The sequence below is a fragment of the Colossoma macropomum genome, unplaced genomic scaffold (genome assembly GCF_904425465.1).
Source record: "Colossoma macropomum unplaced genomic scaffold, Colossoma_macropomum, whole genome shotgun sequence".
Classification (NCBI taxonomy): domain Eukaryota; kingdom Metazoa; phylum Chordata; class Actinopteri; order Characiformes; family Serrasalmidae; genus Colossoma; species Colossoma macropomum.
In genome coordinates, this window is record NW_023494805.1 from 28,272,075 (window position 1) to 28,290,798 (window position 18,724).

Below are 18,724 nucleotides of genomic sequence, written 5' to 3' on the forward strand. Positions count from 1 at the left end.
ATAATCTAAATGACAACACAACCCACAAAAAAGTGTGTTTTTGCTAGGAACACCTCTATATAAAACTCACATATCATAAGAAAAAATACACATAAACATGAATACAGTAAAATGTAATAAGAATTTCTTGTTTTCAAAAAGCAGTCAAGATGTTATTAGCTGAATAGAACATGACTTTGGCCCTAGAGCTCTCTTCAGTGCCCCCAGCCATCACATGGATTTGTTAAATTCCATCACCAGCACAACTGATTTTAATTTAATGAACGATGGATTAGTTACACCAGGAAATACATGGGAACTACAAATAAAACTGCTTTGAGTAGAGGTCTGGAAATAGTTGACATACATCACACCACTACTTATTGCATTAGTATTATTTGTATTTTATTTATTTTTTATTATGGGGAAGATAATTAATTAATAATTAGTTATGGGAAGATAAGTAGGCAGAATTTGCAAGAGAGCAAATACAGAAGGCCACCACAGCAACTAACAATAAATATATACAAATTATTGTCACATGAACTAAAGAAGGTGACTGTAATAGTATTTTTGTAATACATTTATACTATATAATATTTATTTCAGCATGCAAATTCTGACAGAGTCAGAATTGTTTACAGTGGTGGTGAAAGAACGTCTTTTACAGACATTACCTGAAATATTTGTTTAGAAGATTTTTTTTTCAGACTACTAACTTTTAGAGCAGATCATCAAAAATGTTAGGAATCTGCATATAATCATGGAAGAAGAAGCATGTGTCATCTGCCGACTGATCTGCAATTCTAATGTATAGTCTAACTGGTTTCACAGCACAAGAGATGTACATTCAGAAGCTCTGACGCTATCAGGAACAAACAGCAAGACATAGGGACTTATCTAATTTCTCTAATTCCTCCTAAACTAAAATTATCCATAGCCTCATACATAAAACTTTGTCAAAAGTTTAATGAATAAGCAAAATGACCTCATCCTGATAATAACTCTGAGTACCTCAAAATATCTCAGACAAGATATTGATGGAGATGTTTCATAATCCCTGGGAGAGAAATCATTTCATTCAAACAAGCTTTGAGCCTATTTGCACACAGATACAAGCTTTTTATAGTCAGGGTTAAGTGCGGTTTCCACACAGAGAGTATGTTCTGTAGATTTTGGATTAAGAGACATAATACCTCGCTTTAAAGAATCAGTTAATCTACCTCTTTCAGCACATTTCATTAATTAATAAAGAAATAAAGGTTCATAATGATAGACCTAAGGTTTATCAGGAGTAGTTATTTATTACTGTGTCCTATTAATAAGTAGAGTATTTTGGGGGGTTTTTAGTCAATTTGTCTTTTGCTTATTTGATTCTGGTTTTGTTTTCCAGGTAGTTTTTGTTGTTTTCTGGAATAATTTCTGGCGTAAAAGAATGAGGTAGACTGAAAAAATGACAAAAAGTATAATATATACTATCATGATGGTTTGAGTGATTGGATCACTATGCCTCTCTGAGAGATACTGAACCCCATTCACACTTGTACTGTAAAGTGCTGTCTATTTATGATTGGATCACCCAGGACGCATGTTAATGACAGGTATATATGGAGCCATTGAGATCTGACCACTCAAACCACATTTGGGGGTGGAAAGGGACCTATTTGGCCAAATAATATCTGCAGCGTGAACACAACAGTGTCCCGTACGTCCCTGTCAGTAGTAAAGGACACCTACACCATCACAGCAGAGATGAAAACAGCTGTTTTGCATAGTCACTCCCTTTATATCCTCTTTCTGTTTGTTTGGCAATTTAGTAGTCGTAAAGGCAGGCCATGCAATCTAAGCATATGTAACAGCCCTTGCATGTACACGAACAACGACTGGCGGGACCTTTACCTGATGAATGCAGTGAGAGGCCAGGGCTGTGAATGTGCACGACACCCTTTCTCCAGTCACAAAATCTGATTGCAAGTGGTCACTGGAGATGCATTTTAAACACATGGAAATACCATGTGTAAATGGCAATACTACACTATTGATACTTGCACTTATGATGTTTCCCTTTGATTACTGATCCTTACAAAGAAACCAAATGTTTTTTAAACAATAGTGTTAATATCTTTAAATTAAATTTTGTGTAAATGTTTGTATATGATGCAGAAAAAGTGTAAAAACAAGACTGCACCAAATAAATATAAGAAGTATATTTTTCTTTCTGCCCCCCTCCTCCAGTCATCACACACACACACAATCAGTATCCAGTATTGGAACAGTATTTCGACACTTTCAAAAAATGCAAAACATACAAAAGCATATTAATATTTACCAGTTTTTACTGTTGAAATCACAAGGTTTTCACCCTTTTTATGTGCACAGGAAGACTTTTAAATGTATCGGTTTTGGTGCTGGTATCGGGATAGCCTACCTCTGATTTGGTATCGGTCGGAAAATAAGTGGTATCGTCCATTTTTAAATCATGCTCAATACCAAATAAGACTGGCTCTTTTTCCTATCAGTCAAGTGAAAAAAGAGGTGTTCATCCAATCATAATGCGCTCGTCCTCCCGGTGTACTCGCACCGATTGGTCGAACCTGTAGGTGGGCGGGACCAGGACGATCAGGTTTAAGAGTGGCGACACCCGTTTCTCCAGCGCGGGCAGAAGGAAGGGGTGAGTATCTGTGAAGTGCTTTGACCTTCTGGCTGTTAGCGTTAGTGCTTGTTTGGTAAGATCCTAATTTTAGACGTCGATCAAGAACGAATTTATTAGTTTTAAAGACGGCTGTGTAAGTTAGTTGCAATAATCCGTTCATGGTGCTGGCTAATCTTGTTAACTTTGTCTAGGTTAGCTTGTTAGGTTAGCTAGCCAGCCGTTAGCGTTAGCTTATTCTCAGCCGCTGCTAAAAATAAAAACGCATTTAATTACATTACTTTAATCTTGGAGATGCGATTTTCTTTGCATACAATGGATTTATGTGGCCTAGAGCAGACTTCCAAAAGTTTAATAAAAAATTCAGGATTCACTGACTTCCTGACTCTGAAGCTGAAGTTGGCGTACGTTCGCCAGCTTCTTGTTCGAATTTTCCCGGTCCACCTTAAATAGTGCAGCATTTACTATAACGCCTCAGGCGCCAGAACGTAACTGTTGCAACGTTTAAGGTGGAACGGCAAAATTCGAACAACAAGCTGGCAAGTAGGAAGCGCTGACTTGAGCTTCGTTGACCCTCTGCGGCCTGTAGTTCCACGCCGCTTCGCCATTCATTTCTGAACTAGCGGCCAACTGTGCTAACCGAAGACGAAGCGTTCGTCTGCACGGCGTTTACGAAGTATATCCGGGATTTAATGAATATTTGCGCGGATAATTGTGGGTTTTGATGCTTTCCGATTTCCGTAATCCCTCAAAGCGGCTTCGACGTTCACCGCAAAGTCCCTCACTCATGTGTTCGCCGCCTAGCATTAGCACGGTAGCTAGCTAAAGAACGCTTAGCTAACTGTGTTGACAATAAGTAGTAATCTTAATTTATAACCAGAACGAAGAACAGAACGGTTCTAACCCTTGTCAGATATCCTGCTCTTTTTATCCTTGCGTAAAACTAGCGCGGTGCACGCAGTTTATTGTATGTCGCCCTTATGTAGGTGCTTAGATGGTTAGATAAGTGCTGCCTAAGCAGGAAGTGCGACTAGTACTACAAATAGTTTCGATTTCACGCGAACCTTTTTTTTAAAACCAGTTTTACGGGCACACTCTTTATTTTCCGTGTATGTATTTAATTTTAAACACACAAGCAATATATAATGTATTTTATTGTTTTGATGGTTTCCCTTTTCTAACCGACCCGTTACGTTTTTGTTTAGTGTCTTTCAGACTTGGTTTCTGTTCATACTGACAATGGTGAAGATCTTCGTTGGGAACCTGCCGGCACAGGCGCAAACTGATGAGCTCCAGGCACTATTCTCTCAATATGGAACAGTCACAGAATGTGCTATCATCAAAAACTTTGCCTTCGTCCATATGGATGATCGCAAGAGTGCTACGAAGGCTATTCGGAACCTTCATTTGTACAAGCTGCATGGCACACCCATTAATGTTGAGGCGAGTCGAGGCAAGAACCAGGGCCCGGTCAAGCTGCATGTGGCCAATGTAGAGAAGGGTGCAGAGGAAGAGCTCAGGGCCTTGTTTGAAGAATATGGTACAGTGACTGAGTGTGCCATAATAAAAAACTTTGCATTTATACACATGAGTAACTCAGATGAGGCCATGGACGCAATAAAGGGCTTGGACAACTCTGACTTCCAAGGTAGGAAGTTCTCCACTCTTAATTTGGACTTAAAGTTAAATTTAAATTGAAAAGTAAATATAAATTCTGTACAGTTCAATTTGAGTCAGTATGCTTATGTGATGTCTTTATAACTGTTGTTCTGAAAATGTTGTTTTTAATTTGCAATGCTTTCATTTATAGGCAAAAGGATTCACGTTCAAATCTCAAAGAGCCGACCACGAGGAGAGGATGACGGTTATGGCCCCCCAGAAAGTGGAGGCTATTGGCCACCCCGTTTCCCTGGCGAGAGGCCTGAGCCAGGTCCTCCTGGATATCCTAGAGGCCGCTTTGGTCACCCTCCTGGGTCCCATGGTTACCCCCCTGCCCCTCCTCCACCACCACCACCCCCTCCACCTAGGCGCCCCCCCTATCCGGAACGTGGCTATCCTTCATACGATCGCGAACGTGATGGTAACGGGGTGGTGGATTATTATGAGAAATATCGTGCTCGCCCTTACGGCATTCCCTCCTATGAGGATCGCCGGATGGGCTCTGTTCCCCCACCTCCCCCACCCCCTTCATCTGGCATCATGAGAGAGCGCCTGGCCGCTTCTAGTCTTGACCCTTATGAGCGTCGTCCTCTCCCTCCCCCACCGTCTTCATATTATGCCCGAGATCGTAGTCCCATCACAAGGGCTCCACCAGCCCCTGCAGCACCCACAGGAAATGGCTATTCATATGAGCGCTCCCGTCTCTCCCCTCTTTCCATGTCCCGGACCCCAATGTACAACGCGGCTCGTTCCAGGGACCCCTACTCTGACAGGGTGCCTCCACCGCCACCTGCACGCTTTTCATACTAAAGTGAATGTCTGCACTTGTGTACCCAAGGTGAGGATAGGCTCTCAGTGAAAGAGCTTTCTAAATGGCAGTATGCAGTATAAAGGCGTTTTCCTAAAGAAAGACAGTCTTCTATTGCACTCGCGCTGCGCCTTGTCCGCTAGTGCGTAAAGTGAAGGGAGTGCGTAATTTGCAATAACATCGATTGACGTGGCAGTAAAAACTGCTAATATGCAGTGACCATGTAGCTAAGATGTATAGAGGCGACCTAAATTTGCGTAAATTTAATTATAAGGTGTATAATTAAGACACAGTGGACTTAACAGTGCAGTTTAAGAAATGGCTCTGCTAGGCTTTTGACTTATGTGGTTTGCTCTCTTTTCAGGTGTAAATTATTCGACAAGATCGTCGTTGTCGTCTCCAGGTGCACACGACGCGATACACCCCTCGTCTGACGGAACGCGTTTCGTTTGCCTGCGCCTCACATATTGGAAGAGTTCTATTGCGGACTTCACGCTTTAAACTTAAACGCTTTTACTCGACTCAATTTCGTCCTCTTGCTTAAACTGTAACCTTTTGCCTAATCTCTGTTCTGCTTGTTTTTACTATGTCGACTTCATCAGGTGATTGAACATAAAGCAGACAGGCTAAAAGTTTTAGATTCTGTTAAAACTATTACTATATAGTTGTTACTGGTTCCCAGTGTGGCGGTTCTGCTGTCAGCATTCAGAACTTATGTACGTTGTGTGGTATTTCTGTAAAATCAAAACATTTTGTTTAATTTGAAGCTTATCTTTTGTAACTTAGTTGAGATCTGTCATAACTTTCAAGACATGTTCTTTTGAACAAGTGCCACATCTGTCTTAGTAGACTTAATGGGTACACACGTGCGCCTTGCGATTAAAATATTCAGAGCAGCAATAAAAGCGGCAAATGGTATGAGTTGAGGTTTTTCTTTTAGATTGAAATTCAGTTACAGAGATTGGCAATTCTTTAAATACAATGTTTTCTTTTTTGTTTTTAATAAAAAGTCTGACACATGCGTCGATTTGTTTATTTATTCATTTATTTATTTCAACAGAACAGTTTATGCAAGTGTAAATTAGATAATGTAGTATCTGAGGCTGAAGCCAAACTCGTCACGCAGACGTTGATGAAATGGAAAGAAAATAACACAATGCATAATCAAGCTGTGTCTTGGGAGTACATCGTGATGGAGCAGAAATAGCATAATCTCTGCGACGACATATTAAAAAGGCGATATTGTTCGATATGCATGATGACATAAACCTTCCCCCTTCTAAATCCAAGCCACACATTTCTGCGTGCCTCAACAACCATCTTATTTTAATTTCCCCTTTTGGTCTTCTGTCCCCAGTTAGCTTGAATTGTCTTTTGGTTTTTAACTCAACAAATGAAGATAATCTTTTGTCTTTTTTGTTTGTTTTTGAATCTCAGTCAGCCCTTCACTTAATTGTGAGGGTTGAGAACATTGGATCACAAACTCAGGTAAGTTGGTTATGGTATTCATAACCTTGCATGACTATGAAATTTGTGGTATGATTTAATAAGGATGGAGTTGATGATGCTTTTCCCTGATTTTCTCATTCTTTGATATTTTCAATCTATTGCAAGTATGAAATCATTAACAAGATTTGGCTATTTGTAGTGTGTTTTTTTTTTTCCCCCCCATTTTACCCAAAATACAGACTTGGATGAGTTATTTTGCTCAGGCCATGTAATTTTTTGGGTTTTTTTTTGTTTTTTTTTAAGTGCTGAGCAATAATTAAAGGTTCATGCCCTTACCAACTGAGCAAATTAATTCAACTAAGTAAATTGGGTAATAAGAAAACGGAAAGTTTTATAAACAGCTGAACATTGCTTAGGTTTTTTTAGGTATTGCTTGGTGATTGCTCAGGCTTGGTGATGAGCCTGTTTTGTTAGTGCTAGGCAATATTAAAAGGTTCATGCCTGTCCTACTTGCTTGTTCAATGATTTGTGATGGAATGTTTTTTTTTTTTATTGTCCAAGCATTTACAGTAATGATATAAAGTTTGTCAGCATGTCAGTTCAGCTGTTGAGGCAGCTCCTCACAGCCATCACAAGCTATATTGGTAGAAACAAGGGATATAAAGTAAAAATGTGCTTGGAAATGGTGTTCATGGAATTTTGTAAGGATTTTTTTTTACATTGTAGGGGTAGATCGTAGCAGTTACTTTAAAAATGTTTAATGCATGCAGGCTAATTATTTAGAAAGTGAATTCAAAACACATTTTTCACAAGAGCTTCACCAAATGTGACATTTTACAATAAAAATGACTTCCTGAAAAGTTGTTGGAGTGTTTTGTTTCCCGTCCTCCTCCCTCCCTTTTCCTCTCGGGTTACTGTGAACTACTAAAAGGCGTCTTTGGCAGGAAGACGTGATGCTTTTCAACAGCAAAGCTGAAAGCCTTGAATAAACTGGAGAAGGTTAAAACATTACCATCGTGGAAGTCAAACACAAATTCCTCATGAGCTACTTCTAATAGGGAAGTGAAATTAACATTGAGACCCGTTTCTGCACAGGAGTGGGAGTAGGGTCAGAGTTTTAAACGTTACTGCAGAATTCAGTGGCTGAAATTAAGACTTAAGGAGATGATGGTGCTTTGTAGAGATGTTACATGAAATGTTGATGATAAAACGGTGGAAATACGTTTTCTTTGGATACTGATTTGCCGCACAGGGTCCTGTATGTTCCCTCCGGGAGTGAATGGATTTAAACCGCTTTGGTTCAAACTGTCTCATAACTAACGTAAAATAACGTCTCGGCCATCAGCGGGTTCGTCACTGGAGTGTAGTAACTCTGCGAGGGAGCTTTAAGAGGATTTAATCGCTTCGGACGTCTGGTTACTTTCACATTTCTGAATCGGTAGGTTTCTCCAGAAACGGCACGTTTCACATCAAACCACCCAGAACGACTGTTTTATATCTCACAGGTTTAACTAAGCAGGCATTTTGAAAACTCGGAGGAATTCCCCTTTAAAATGTTAGTTTTGATCGAAATATTTACCGACTCGAACATTAGAAGCAGGAATGCAGCAGAGCCATGAACTTACAGTCAGGTGTGTGTGTGTGTGTGTGTGTATATATATATATATATATGTGTGTGTGTGTGTGTATGAGTGTGTTCATTTTTATGTAGGTGCTTTCTGGTGCGCATATTTGCATGTTATATGTTTTGTAAACGTGTAAATTGCAGTGTGACATGTACCGGAAGCGTTCTCTGTTTTCCTGGCGACGCCATTTCGTGTTTCCATTCATTTCCTTCGGCGCTCGTGTTGGTTTACACGGTAAGAGCAGTTCAGGTTTTCAGATAACCAACTTTAATTTTTGCACTAATGGGTTTGGGAAATCGCTCCTTAGACTAGGCAGGTGTGTACTGCACATTCGCTGTCGTTTTTATGTCGTGTCGTGCGTTTGGCGGGTCTGTTTTGAACTGTTTTGGGCTAACGCGGCTCACTGCTGCTCCGACTTAAGCTCCTTCGCAAGCAGCTCATGAGGCCCGCGGGCCTTCAGATAACTTAACTAACGTCACACACGTTCACGAGTTTCTGTCCTCACTAAACCAAGCCTAATGTACTCCGCTGCGCAACAGTCGCACTTTTAAACACGAGAAAAACTCTTGTCTCTAAACGACCTGGCGCTGTACAGAACCGATGTGGCCCGAATAGCTAAAAGTTAGTAGCTGAACTTCTTCAACAAATTAGCAAGCTAGCGGTGCAGATATAACAGATCTCACGGTAAGCTGGTAACGTTAGTTATATTTCTAACCACAGAGCTGGGTAGTAGCTATCTGAGTTACCTGTACTCAAGTAAAACTTTGTACTCTGAGTGTTTTTAAATAATCACTTCACTTCACTGAAGTCATTGACATTTAGTCACTGGTTCCCATCTTAGTATTTAATTCTTGCGTTGGTGACAACTGTACCACTGCTCTGAAATTCAGCAGACTTTTAAGTTGCTAATAGAGCCTAGATATGATATAAAGTTCCACTGCAGTTCTGTACTTTTTTTAAGTGCCTAAGAACAGTTTTGACCTGTTGTTTTTTGGTTTTGTTGCTTGAGTCTTCACCTCACTACCAAAGCAGTGATACGTTTACTTGGGTATGGGTTTAGACTACTCTGTCCACCTGGGAGATAAATATGTAGATGTTGGAACAAAATTTTATATCTCCAAAAAGGTAACTTTATAGGGGAAGGGGGAAAGGTTATGTGTTTTTAATGGGAGTAAAGATATTTTATTCCAAGTCATTTTGGACCAATTCTACTGGTCCATGCACCACCAAATGTTCGCACAATGTAAAGGACATAATTTTCATATTTTGTACAAAAATATGGAAAGACAAGGGTTAGTGCCAACAGCGACAATGTATAAACTTGGAAGTTAATTAAATAGTATTAGTGGCAGTATTTTAAAATGTTAATTTAAGGTTTATCTGAGTTTATGGACATGAATGTGCCAACTCTGTAGACCTTACTACCTTACTAGATGATTTAGTGTCATAGACTAACTGGTAAGATTTGTTAGATAGGTAAATCCATATCGCTCAACGAGTCTTCTATAACGTGAATTTCGAAACTATACTCTCTACCCAGGAGCAAAAAATATCGGCGGTAAAGATGGTTAAGATCTTTGTTGGCAACCTTTCTTCAAGTACGACTAAGGAAGACCTGCACGATCTTTTCTTGCAATATGGCAAAATCAAGGAGTGTGACGTCCTGCGAAATTTTGGCTTTGTGCACATGGATGATAAAGAGGCAGCGGCAGAGGCTGTTCGTAAACTCCACCATCACGTGCTGAATGGGCAGGCCATTAATGTGGAGTTGAGTCGAGGAAAGCCCAAGGGAACTACCAAACTGCATGTAAGCAACATCAGCAGTGGCTGCACAAATCAGGAGCTGCGGGCGAAGTTTGAAGAGTTTGGCCCTGTGGTTGAGTGCGACATTGTGAAGGATTATGCCTTTGTACACATGGAGCGAAGGGAAGATGCGATGGAGGCCATCAGCGCGCTGGACAACTCTACCTTTCAAGGTGAACTCTCACAGACAACGAAGAAAGAAAGTGCTATCCAGAGTTTATAGTTTTTCTATTCAGTATTTCTAGCTTAAGTAATAATTGAATCTCCCTTTTTACCTATGGAGAAGCAGTAGATCCTAAACAGATATCGGGCCTTCTGTGTTTTATGTTATTGGTACATTTATGTAGCACTTTCCGTACGTGAATGAAATTTCTGCAGTTTAATTCTGTGACAGAACATTCCACATCCGCAGTGCGTTTTGGCTGTCTTGCTTTTTTCATTCTCTTGAATGCGATGGCGTGAGCGAAAGGTTTTACACTGTCTTGCGTGTCTTCTCTTCCTCTCATAAGGCAAGGTGATAAACGTACAACTGTCCACCAGTCGCCTCCGCAAAGTGCCCGGCATGGGAGACATAACCGGCTGTTACGTCTGCGGAGAACCGGGTCACTGGTCCAAAGACTGCAGGCGCGGTCAGAACGGTAGCTATGGGGGTGGCCCAGGATTCCATGGTGGCAGGGGTTTCTCTGGAGGAGGCCCTGATTATAGCAGGGCAGGCCCAGGAATGTTTCCTGCTAGGAGCTATCCAGCAGGAATACCTTCTGGGCCACCATTAAGCCACCAGCCCAGCTATGGGATTTCACGTGATTATGGTGCTGATGCTCGAGATCGGTACCTCAGCAAGCCCGTGAGCGCCTACCTGGAGAGGTCACCTGCATATGAGCGTGACCGCTGCAGTGCCGTTGATTACTATGAGAAGTATCGTACTCGGCCCTTTGCCTCTAGCTATTTGGACGATAGACGGCTCTCCATTCCCCCTCCTCCCCCTCCCTCTTCTTCCTCTCTCTCAAGGATGCGGTTGGCTGCCTCCAGCCTTGACCCCTATGACCGCCGCCCTCTGCCGCCACCCCTGCCATCCGCAGCCTCATCGTACTACTCGCGGGACCGTAGCCCGATCAGAAGAGTCGGCACTGGCTCTGATGGCTACTCGTATGAGCGCTCGCGTCTTTCCCCGGTCTCAAGGAGCACCTCATATGCCGTGTCGCGGGCCAGAGACCCTTCCACCGAGCGGGCGCGATATGCGTACTAAGCCACACACATGCCAAGGTGAGCGATTTGGGGAACATAATTCTCAGCGTGGTTTTAATTCTGATCCCCAGGGTGTGATCTGACACTGAGTGTGTTTTTGAGCAGAGAAATATAATCAGTCGCATCAAATGCTCAGTGATGTAGGGGGAAAGTCTCTTCTCTCGGGTTATGTGGATAAATCTGAAGGGAGCTTTGAGAAAGGTCTCTTACATGTCTGATATCTGTTCTGTTGTGTTTTCAGGTGCGTTGAAACAGCTGGATTTTCCTTTGCGATCATTCCCTCCACCTTGCTTCAATCAAAACAAGGAAACAAAAAAGTTTTTGAGATGCAAGACTGAATTTGAAAGATAAAAGACTGAGAAGGCACATGGCTCCATTATCACTTATTAGCTCTCCGCTTACATATGTTTAACTCAGTTGTTAACATTCTGTCTTCTCCTCATTACCCATGTTTATCAAAAAGTTTCTTACTGATTAGTTTTTTGGGGGCATCAAGACATTGATTGTGTAACGATGCGAGATGTTAAGCAGGTTCATGTTGATTTAAACCTTGCATGTTTGCCTTGTGGGTTGCAGAGTACATATTGTCCTGCTTAAGTTTTTGCGTTTCCGTGCATATTGAGAAGCACAGCCATTCAAGTGAGGTTTGCAGTTTACCATTTGTTTGCTTTAGCCCTCATGCAATCTATCACTCAGTTACTTTTAGTTTTTCTTATGTCGTTTTTGGGGTCCTAATGTGCTGTTAATTTTATTTGTTTTTTGAATTATTTTAGCAAGCATTACATGTCTTGTGAGGACAATCTGCTTCAGTTTCTTGCAGTGGAAATATGTATTAGTGTAAGGCTATGTCTTTCAAGAGCTTTATGGAGAAAACAAAACCTAAAATGAACATTCCTGTTACTTTTTTTTTTTTTTTTGCCCCCTTCCTTATCGTACTTTTTCTCTTACTCTTACTTGCACAGTTCATTGATTTGCATTACATATCACAGAATATGCTCTTCTGACTTTTCTCACCTGCAAACAAGATGTTTGTTCATCTATGGCTATAACGTGACTAAAGGTACATAGGACAAAGATAATAGAGCTAACCTGTTTTTTCTCTCAGTTTAAGTGAGATTTTTCAAAGATTCTGCAGGATTCTGGAGGCTTTGCACACATATTTGAGACTGGTTTAGCACCAGTTAGACCCAATTTAGGATATAAAAGTCATACATATGAAAGAGATGATAATTATTTTATCTGTGTGTGCACTGTGAGACTTTGTACACAACCTCTTACCTATTGGTGGTATGAGGACATGGTAAGAATGCATCAGTGCTTACTTGTTCTATAAAACAGTATTTCACCAAGGGTTTGCCTGACGTCATGCTAATGTCTGGGCAACGGAAGTGGATGTAAAGCTGTACATAAGCAATAGAAATGTGATGACCAACTATCACTCAGGGCTCAGTTCACCTTTAAGATTGCTGGTGTGGTGTAACTTCTTTATGGGTGCCTTGGTAAGGTCGGTGAAACTGTTTATAAATTTGATTTCCCTCAGAGGTAGTGTTTTATGAGATCTTTTGTAATAAACCAAAATATTTTTGGGTGAAAATGTGTTGTGTTCTCTGTTGTTTTTCACGTTCATGGCAAGACGTGTGCTGGAATGCAATCTCCATAGATATGGATATACTTTATATAATCTCCATTTAAAAAAAGCATTGCTAATTGCTCTGGATCAGCTGCACATGAGACATTTCCATTAACCATATCCAGTGGCATGTGGGCCTAAAGCACACCTCAGCATGTGAGCTGTGGTGCAGTGAAAATGTATTCTCAGGAGTGCTGGAGCTCCGTCCAACACCTCTGAGATGAGTCGGATCCAGAAATAATCACCCAACATCAGTACCTGACCTCACTAAAGCTCTTGTTACTGAATGCAATCAAATCTTCACAACACTACATGTTCCAGGTGCAGTAGTCTACTGTAAAGCCTTCCCCGAAGAGTGGAGGCTGTAACTGCAGCAAAGGAGGGACAAACTCCCGTTTATGGACATCAGTAGGCAGATCATGAATAATGCTTGTGCGACCAAGTATCTATATAAGGGACTGAGGCTCAGACACTGTGGTCGTAGCTCAGTGTTATTGTCTGTATAGTGAAGCTGAAAGGGGGTTGGGCCCTGTGGGCGCGTCTTTATGTTGGCCACGTTCGCCATTTCAGTCGAGACCGGCAACTTCTTCGTAACGGCTGCAAAGGTACGGTATTAAAGCGGCATTATTTACAGAGATATCGAGCGCAGGCATGTTGGCTTTGCAGTGATTCGCTTTCGTAATCCATTAGATCCAGTTTTCCAGCAGATATCGGCGATGTTCGTTAATATCCAGTTCGTTTTACTTGAATGTCTTTGATTTACATTTGCTGTTGCCTTGCTAGCCGTAGCTTGATGCCAGTGTGCCTGCATTACCCCGCTAAACCGTATTGCTAGTTGTTCAGACGGTACACAGTTAATATGTGTTATCTTAAGTTCGTGGACTAAACGTTTCGTTTGTCCGTTTGATGGCTCTGATTGTGAGTCTGGTCTTTTCGCCCGGCGCTCCGCTCTTCAGCGCAGCGTGCTGCTCTATTGTCCTCGCCATGAGTAGGCCCGGCACCAAAGATGCCTCTCTGCCGTTATTTTCATTGAGAATTTGTTGGGTTTAATTAGAAATATATCTTACCCTAACTAGATTCATGTAACGCGTGTTACTGAGCTTTCGTCCAATGCGTTTTTAATTATTTAACTTTACATTATGTAGCTGACTCCAAGCGCGGAGTAACGTTACATTAGGCGTACTTATACACGTGACGGTGGTTAAAGGAGTGTTTCGCCTAGTATTCAAAATTACAGTTTTCCCCTTATCTCAATTGTAGACGTGTTTGACATGTTTGGTGTCCAAATTTAGCCTATTTAGTTTTGCACTAGAGCCAAGAGGCTAATGTAGCTAAAAAGTACTGGAGATCTGTGTGACACAAACTTCCATTATTTCTAACTGCATTTGGGGTAAAAGAAATATTGTGAACCATTCCTTTAATCACTATCGCTCATGTTATAACTATTCCACTGTGCCACTGTTTTTTAAACCCCACATCTGGGCATTTGTCTTTTTGTAGGGCATCCACACCCCACATCTGTGTGCTTGTCTTTTCGTAGGGTACCTAAACCCCACGTCTGTTTATTTGTCTTTTCGTAGGGTACCTAAACCCCACGTCTGTTTATTTGTCTTTTCGTGGGGGAACCTAAACCCCACGTCTGTTTATTTGTCTTTTCGTAGGGTACCTAAACCCCACGTCTGTTTATTTGTCTTTTCGTAGGGTACCTAAACCCCACGTCTGTTTATTTGTCTTTTCGTAGGGTACCTAAACCCCACGTCTGTTTATTTGTCTTTTCGTAGGGTGTCTAAACCCCACGTCTGTGTGCTTGTCTTTTCGTAGGGTGTCTAAACCCCACGTCTGTTTATTTGTCTTTTTGTAGGGTGTCTAAACTTCATGTCTGTTCATTTTTTATAGGGTAACTGAGAGTGAGAATCAAGGGCCAGAATGGTTAAAATATTCGTCGGGAATCTTTCCCCAAACACAACAACAGAGGAGCTTCGCTCTCTGTTCTCTCAGTACGGTAAAATATCAGAATGTGATATTGTGAAGAACTTCGGCTTCGTCCACATGGACGACAAAGCTGAGGCTGAGGAAGCCATTCGAAACCTTCACCACTACATGCTCAACGGCCTTGCCATGAATGTGGAAATGAGCCGAGGAAAACCGAAGGCCTCCACTAAGCTTCATGTGGGAAACATCAGCAGTAGTTGTACCAACCAGGAGCTGCGGGCCAAGTTTGAGGAGTATGGCCCTGTAGTTGAGTGCGACATTGTGAAGGACTATGCCTTCGTACACATGGAGCGGGTGGAGGATGCTATGGAGGCCATCAGTGGGCTGGACAACACAGCCTTTCAAGGTGAACCAGCATGCAGAGCTAGAGCATCTGTTTGACCATTGCAGAAAATGCAAATATGTATTAATATATATATATATGTATATATAAGTTGAAAGTAATTTTAACTTTGCCATTCTTGTAGCAAATATGATCTGTAAAGCACGTGGGTAAGTAAAACTGGTAAGCAAAATTAGTGCCTATCTTGTTCACCAATGTAATCTGTTTACCTGGTACCTGATCTATTTGATTAGCTGTAATCAGCTCAGTGGAGTGTTGCCCTCCCAGTTTTTTAAAGTGATAAGCAACAAGCTCAAATATTATCATCTTGACCAAAAATCCCTTAGATTTAGAAGAAATGCTTTGTTCAAAGTTGTATGCTTCACAGTAATCTTAAAAGAGATTTTGTAAGCGCGTCCTTTAGCATTTTGGCTTTCTACGTTTAATTGCTCTAGAAGTTTTGGTAAAATGTCCTGGAAAAGATGGACTGTCTCTAATGCTCACATCTCAATTTGTGTAGTCCATAAATCTCAAATCTTACTTTATGCTTCAATGGAGCATACAAACCTTTAACTTTCGACTGTCTGTGTAGCACTTTTTAAGAAGTATCGTGGCAAATTGTCTTGCGTCTTTCTTTTTCCCAAGGGAAACTGATCAGCGTGAAGCTTTCGACTAGCCGCCTGCGTACTGCGCCGGGAATGGGAGAGAGGACGGGTTGTTATCGGTGCGGGCAGGAAGGCCACTGGTCCAAAGAGTGCCCGCTGGACCAGAATGGCTCCTACCGAGAGGGCCCGGGCTCGGAAGGATATGGTCCCCCCAGGTTCGGTGGGGGTGGTGGTCGCGGCGGTCGCGGTTTCCATCGTGGTGGCTTCAATGGCGAGCCGGGCTACGGTGCCAACTATGCACCCGCGCACAGCTTCTCTCGGGGAGCCGCTTACCCCAGTGCCACTGGGTTCGGAAGGGGCACGGGCTATGACGGCGCAGTGAGTTACGGTGTCCCGCCGGGCTACGGCGTTGGTGCGGTGTATGGCAGTGAGGCGGCGTACGGCAGCAGTGGCGCGGGCTATGGCAGCGCGGTGCCCGGGTACCCCATGCGGCGAGCGCCCTATGACGAAAGGGATCCGTACGGGGTGGTGGACTACTACGAAAAGTATCGGGCGCGTCCGTATGGAGCCGGTTATTTCGAAGACAGACGCGCCGTCCCTCTTCCTGCCCCTCCTCCCCCTACGTCCTCGACCATCGCGAGAGACCGCCTGTCCTCCTCTAACCTCGACCCATATGAGCGACGCCCCATCCCCCCTCCACCGGCTCCCGTGTCTTCATACTATACCCGCGATCGGAGCCCGATCCGACGAATCCCCGTAGAGGGGGAAGGATATTCGTACGATCGGTCGCGCATCTCCCCTGTTTCTTCGCTCAACCGGAGTTCTGCGTACGACATGCCGCGGGACCCTTACGGCGACCGGGCGCGTTATGCGTTCTAACCTAACACCTGTCCACAGTTAGTAATGGTCCACACACAGACTGTGTCGTACAGCAAATATTTCTCTAAAGTTTAGTGAAGTTTCTGGACTTTCAGGTGTGCGTAGCTTTTTGTATAAAATGAAAACCATACTAACAAGTGAAATAATCTGTGGACGAAATTGATTTTAGTAGTTTGGCCTACACACGCAAGACATGATGGCAGAAAAACCCCAATAGTTCTTTTAAAGATTAATTGGTTATGTTTTGGAGTGATACAGAGTGGCACCAAGCATACATCAAAAGGCTTTCAAAATCCTAGCCCTTTACCTGTTCTGTAAAAATAGAAAATGGTTGTGGAGATGGGATCTTCAGTCTGGCAATCTTTCAAAGAGAGCTGAGTAATTGTGAACTAGATAGGATTTCGTAAAAATATTGCTTTTTTTTCTCTCAGTAAAGGACCGATTGCTAGCTTCCTTTATAGACATGTTTGTACTTCTGTGATGCTAAAAGACCTAGGCAAATGTTGTAGAAGTCTCTTGAGCGGCTGTTGGTGACAGTTTCATTACTGTCTTGAAAATTTGCTATAAAATCAAGTCTTAGAGTATGCTTGGAATGTCCGGGACCCAGGGTTGATTCTGAATGATCCTACAGTTCTTGCACATTTTGTACATGTGAGCCTTTTGGTGGCTCACATGTACAAAACTATACAGTTAATGCTTCCCTCCAAATGCATTCATGTACCTACGTCACTGAACGGCTTTTTGAAAATATGCGGTGGCAGCGTGAAGTCTCGAAGAAATTTGTGCTTGCCTTTGCTCTCTCAGATGGTGCTAGATAATAGGGGAGATTTCAGACAATGACTAACATTGGGGAGATAGGTAAAAGCTCCAGAAAAGAAAAGAAAAAACCTGTGTTGTGATGATGGTCTGCTTTCTTTACAGATGTTCCTCAATTGCACCTCCACAGACGTAGTTATTCAGTCATTGCAATGAATAAATTCTGTCTGGATTGTGAAGTTGCAAACGATGCACTATCTACACCATCTTTTAGCAGTTGTATGTGTTTGTCGCTTACTTAGTGTTGAATTAAGCAACTTTAAGCTTCTTTTAGTTACCATCACAAAAGTATTTCATTTCATTTAAACTTCATAATTTACATGATGCAGTGCACATGTTGGCATTAGCATCTGAAGAGTTTCATTTTTACTGAATCTTTCACAGGTGGAATTTTTATAAACTTTATAGGATGGTCCAGCGCTTTTTCTTAAAATGAATTGTTCCAGTTTACACAACGTTTTACTTTTTTATTAAATGCATGCTCCTAAAGTTCAAAATGGTCTTGTACAACATAAAACTGTTCTACAGCATCATGTCTTTGGTTAACAGTGTGAATTATTGAGTATTTTAATGTGTTAATTGAAATATTTTAATCAATTCATAATTTACCTCTAAAGCTCTTAGCTAGTACTGGCTGAGACGTGATTTAGGGCATTTTCAGAAGGACTGTGTAGACGAACAAGAAACGCAACACTGCCTGCAACATTCAAATGAACATACAACAGTAAAGTAGTCCCAGGTGAGTTACGGTATTTCATAATTTGCTTTTTAACCTTTTTTCTGTTTAATAAAATTGCCTCCCTGCATTAGAAGTATGTTCAGATTTTTTAAAAGCCATTTGTACGCATTTTACTTTAGATGCATGCATTTCATTAAAAGAAATTTAATCACCATCAAAGTCTTTTAAAAATTAAAACCTTTCCAAAAATTAAAAACAATTCCAAAATCCAGTTGGTTATATAAAATCAATGTAATGGCAAATAAATTGTACCAGTGAATATCAGCTATGATCTAGAAACTGGAGTAGTCATAAATAGCCCAGTGATGTATGATCAGATGTGTGTGATTTATTTCTGCATGTGGAATTTAAATACACACTAACAAACAAACAAGGAGATTGAGTTGCTTGTAGGGAGTGCATATACACTGCTAGCCATCAGGGTGCAGCGTACACACCCTTGCTTAAGTTAGTGTGTCTTCGTGAAGATCTATCCACCTTTCAGTGTCCTTTTATTTACAGCATTTCTTCTGTCAGTTCACAG

General features: G+C 41.7%; 3 protein-coding genes across 6 annotated transcripts; all 3 read left to right on the forward strand.

Annotated features, from left to right (window-relative positions):
* The first annotated feature begins 2,585 nt into the window (after positions 1-2,585).
* On the forward strand, positions 2,586-6,121 carry rbm4.3 (RNA binding motif protein 4.3). 2 transcript variants are annotated; one of them, XM_036596037.1, is made up of 4 exons: positions 2,586-2,650; positions 3,835-4,277; positions 4,440-5,126; positions 5,461-6,121. In XM_036596037.1, exons 2-3 carry the CDS (start codon positions 3,869-3,871, stop codon positions 5,096-5,098), a joined length of 1,068 nt encoding a protein of 355 aa, XP_036451930.1. In that variant the 5' UTR covers positions 2,586-2,650; positions 3,835-3,868; the 3' UTR covers positions 5,099-5,126; positions 5,461-6,121. The 2 variants fall into 2 exon arrangements, with proteins under 2 accessions (XP_036451930.1, XP_036451929.1); XM_036596036.1 differs by having other exon boundaries at positions 2,643-2,705.
* A 1,413-nt stretch (positions 6,122-7,534) lies between these two features.
* On the forward strand, positions 7,535-12,812 carry rbm4.2 (RNA binding motif protein 4.2). 3 transcript variants are annotated; one of them, XM_036596034.1, is made up of 4 exons: positions 7,535-7,983; positions 9,711-10,146; positions 10,483-11,236; positions 11,460-12,812. In XM_036596034.1, the coding sequence occupies exons 2-3, from the start codon at positions 9,735-9,737 to the stop codon at positions 11,217-11,219; spliced, it is 1,149 nt and encodes a 382-aa protein (XP_036451927.1). In that variant the 5' UTR covers positions 7,535-7,983; positions 9,711-9,734; the 3' UTR covers positions 11,220-11,236; positions 11,460-12,812. The 3 variants fall into 3 exon arrangements, with proteins under 3 accessions (XP_036451927.1, XP_036451926.1, XP_036451925.1); XM_036596032.1 differs by lacking the exon at positions 7,535-7,983 and adding an exon at positions 8,208-8,404; XM_036596033.1 differs by lacking the exon at positions 7,535-7,983 and having other exon boundaries at positions 8,197-10,146.
* A 432-nt stretch (positions 12,813-13,244) lies between these two features.
* On the forward strand, positions 13,245-17,677 carry rbm4.1 (RNA binding motif protein 4.1). The gene is made up of 3 exons (XM_036596035.1): positions 13,245-13,453; positions 14,745-15,186; positions 15,808-17,677. Exons 2-3 carry the CDS (start codon positions 14,775-14,777, stop codon positions 16,644-16,646), a joined length of 1,251 nt encoding a protein of 416 aa, XP_036451928.1. The 5' UTR covers positions 13,245-13,453; positions 14,745-14,774; the 3' UTR covers positions 16,647-17,677.
* The last annotated feature ends 1,047 nt before the right edge of the window (positions 17,678-18,724 follow it).